This window comes from Bison bison, unplaced genomic scaffold (genome assembly GCF_000754665.1).
Source record: "Bison bison bison isolate TAMUID 2011002044 unplaced genomic scaffold, Bison_UMD1.0 scf7180017864158, whole genome shotgun sequence".
Lineage (NCBI taxonomy): Eukaryota > Metazoa > Chordata > Mammalia > Artiodactyla > Bovidae > Bison > Bison bison.
Window position 1 is genome coordinate 862,734 of NW_011494730.1, and position 2,070 is coordinate 864,803.

Genomic DNA, 2,070 nt, shown 5'->3' on the forward strand with positions numbered 1-2,070 from the left:
GAATGGCCGGCTAGCTGGCCTGGCCGTAGCAGGCCCTGCCCCATTGTTGGGCCCACCTGTGCTCCACGTTGCTAGGGGAGAGGCGCGGGCGCAGAGAAGCAGGCAGCGACTGGCGCTTCTTGAAGCTGCGCTCCCGGGCCAGGGCACTCTTCTCCTTCTCGTTTTCCCGCTCCTTGTCCTTCTTCTCCTTTTTCTGTACCTGGGGAGGAGGGTTAAGGAGAGCAGGGAGAGGGGAAGCAGAGGTCAGAGGCGCCCGAGCTCTCCAGCACAGGAGCCGGGTCCCCACCTGCGCCGCCAGCCACTCACCGGCGAGGCCTCGGGCCGGAGGCGGGCCGGGGCGGGGCTGCCCCGGCGCTGGCCTTGCGGCGATCCCCGCGCTCCCCGGCGGGGGCGCAGCGGTGCCCGCTTCGGGGGGCACTGCACGGCGTCAGCGGGCTGGCGGAGGCTGAGCGCGGGCACAGGGGCACTGCTGCGGAGGGATGACTGCGGTCGGGGCGCGGTCCACTGGCGTGGCTGGCCCCTGCCCCGCCCCTCGAGGGGGCTCTCCCTGGGCCGCGGCCCCTACCCTGGTCCCGGCCGTTTCGGGGCAGTGTGACTGCACTGCGACTCCGTGCCAGGAAGGAGAGGGTAGGCGTCATCAGACGGTCCACGATGCTGCTCTCCCACGGACTTAGCTGCAGGCTGCGATCTAGGGGGAGAATGCCGGGAGAAGCAGGTTACTGCAGGGCTAGAGTGGGCAAGCAGAGGCATCTGGAGACAGCCAGGTACCATCCCCAGGCAGAGCCCAAGGAGTCTCAGACTCTCCCCCTATCATGGGGGTTACACTTGTCCGCCCTTGGGTCTGACCCCCACTGCAGACCCAGGCAACAAGACACTTCCCATGCAGGGCTAGAGAGGTCCCTCCTACCTCTCTCCCCAGGTGAAAGGGCACTGAGCTATGATTATAGAGAGGAGACAGCCAAGGTTGGTGGGGTACCCAGTTGCCAACTTCTATGTCCCATTGTAGGGCTCTGCTCCTCCTGCCCTCAGAGTGCTGGCCTAGGGAGGCATCACCCGCAACCGCCCCCCTCCACCCCCCACGGGATTTGGGACAGTGAGGGCCCTTGTGCTTCTCTGACTGAGAAGAGGCCCAGCTTTTGTGTATCCCATGCCAGGGAGAGGCTGCTAGGGGGCCTGGCTGCCCCGGGCCACCCTGCTCTGTCCCCTCAGCTGCTGGGTTATTTTTAAGCTTCAGTCAGGTGGGGTTGGTAACAGCAGCTGATTTCGTTGCTGGGCAACAGAGCAACCAAATAAAAGCTGGAGAAACTTATAAATAACTCCTACCATGGCCCCTTCACATGTGACATCAGGACATGGTGGGAACGCAGGGGCTGCGCTACCCTGGTTGGCCACGAGTTTGGATCCAGCCAAGGCCATGGCTGGGGCTCTGAAGGCAGAGAGGGCAGGGTTGCGTGGGCCCTCCAGGGTGGAGGCAGAATAAGAGGGCTCCTGCACACACAGCACCCAGGCTCGTCGGGTACTCCCGGGCAAGGCCACCTGCCTGAGGCTGGCCTAGGCCAGCTGGCTGTGGTTGGAGATAAGGCTGCCGGCCCATTCCCACCCTCCACCCCCACTCTCATCCCCACCTGCTCTCGAGACTCTAGCCAGGCTCTGCCTGCTGGGTCACTGCCCTCTGTTCTCCTCCCCTGTGGGAAGCACCTCTGTTCTCAGGACCCAGATCCAAATGCCGGCTCCCCCGAGGGGTGCACAACCCCAAGCAGGGTCGAGTGGGGATGGAGACCTGGGGTGTGTGAGGGCTCCTGGGACCTGAGGTTTTTGCTGAGCTCTGGAAGAGGCTACAAGGAGGGGACTACAAGGAGCTCTGGAGGAAGGAGGGCTGGGCCTTCTCTTACTTCTACTGGGGGAGTTCCAGAGCGTGGCAGAGGACTTTGAGAGCCGCTTGTTGATTATAGAGTCCACGTGTTTGGGCAGGTTTACTGCCGACACGGAGCACCTGCTCCCACCTGGAGGGGAAAAGACACGGCATTAGGGCCGGGCCGGACGGGAGCCAGGGGGGCACTGAGGCCTTCC

The 2,070-nt window shown here is 64.1% G+C and overlaps 1 protein-coding gene across 1 annotated transcript in view; it reads right to left on the reverse strand.

The window, feature by feature from the left end:
- The window catches only part of MAP7D1 (MAP7 domain containing 1), a 9,395-nt gene that overhangs the window by 3,732 nt on the left and 3,593 nt on the right, over positions 1 to 2,070 (reverse strand). Inside the window, 5 exon segments of the mRNA XM_010841168.1 lie at positions 57 to 199; positions 307 to 350; positions 353 to 469; positions 566 to 688; positions 1,893 to 2,003. Of these exon segments, the coding sequence (XP_010839470.1) occupies positions 57 to 199; positions 307 to 350; positions 353 to 469; positions 566 to 688; positions 1,893 to 2,003 (538 nt within the window).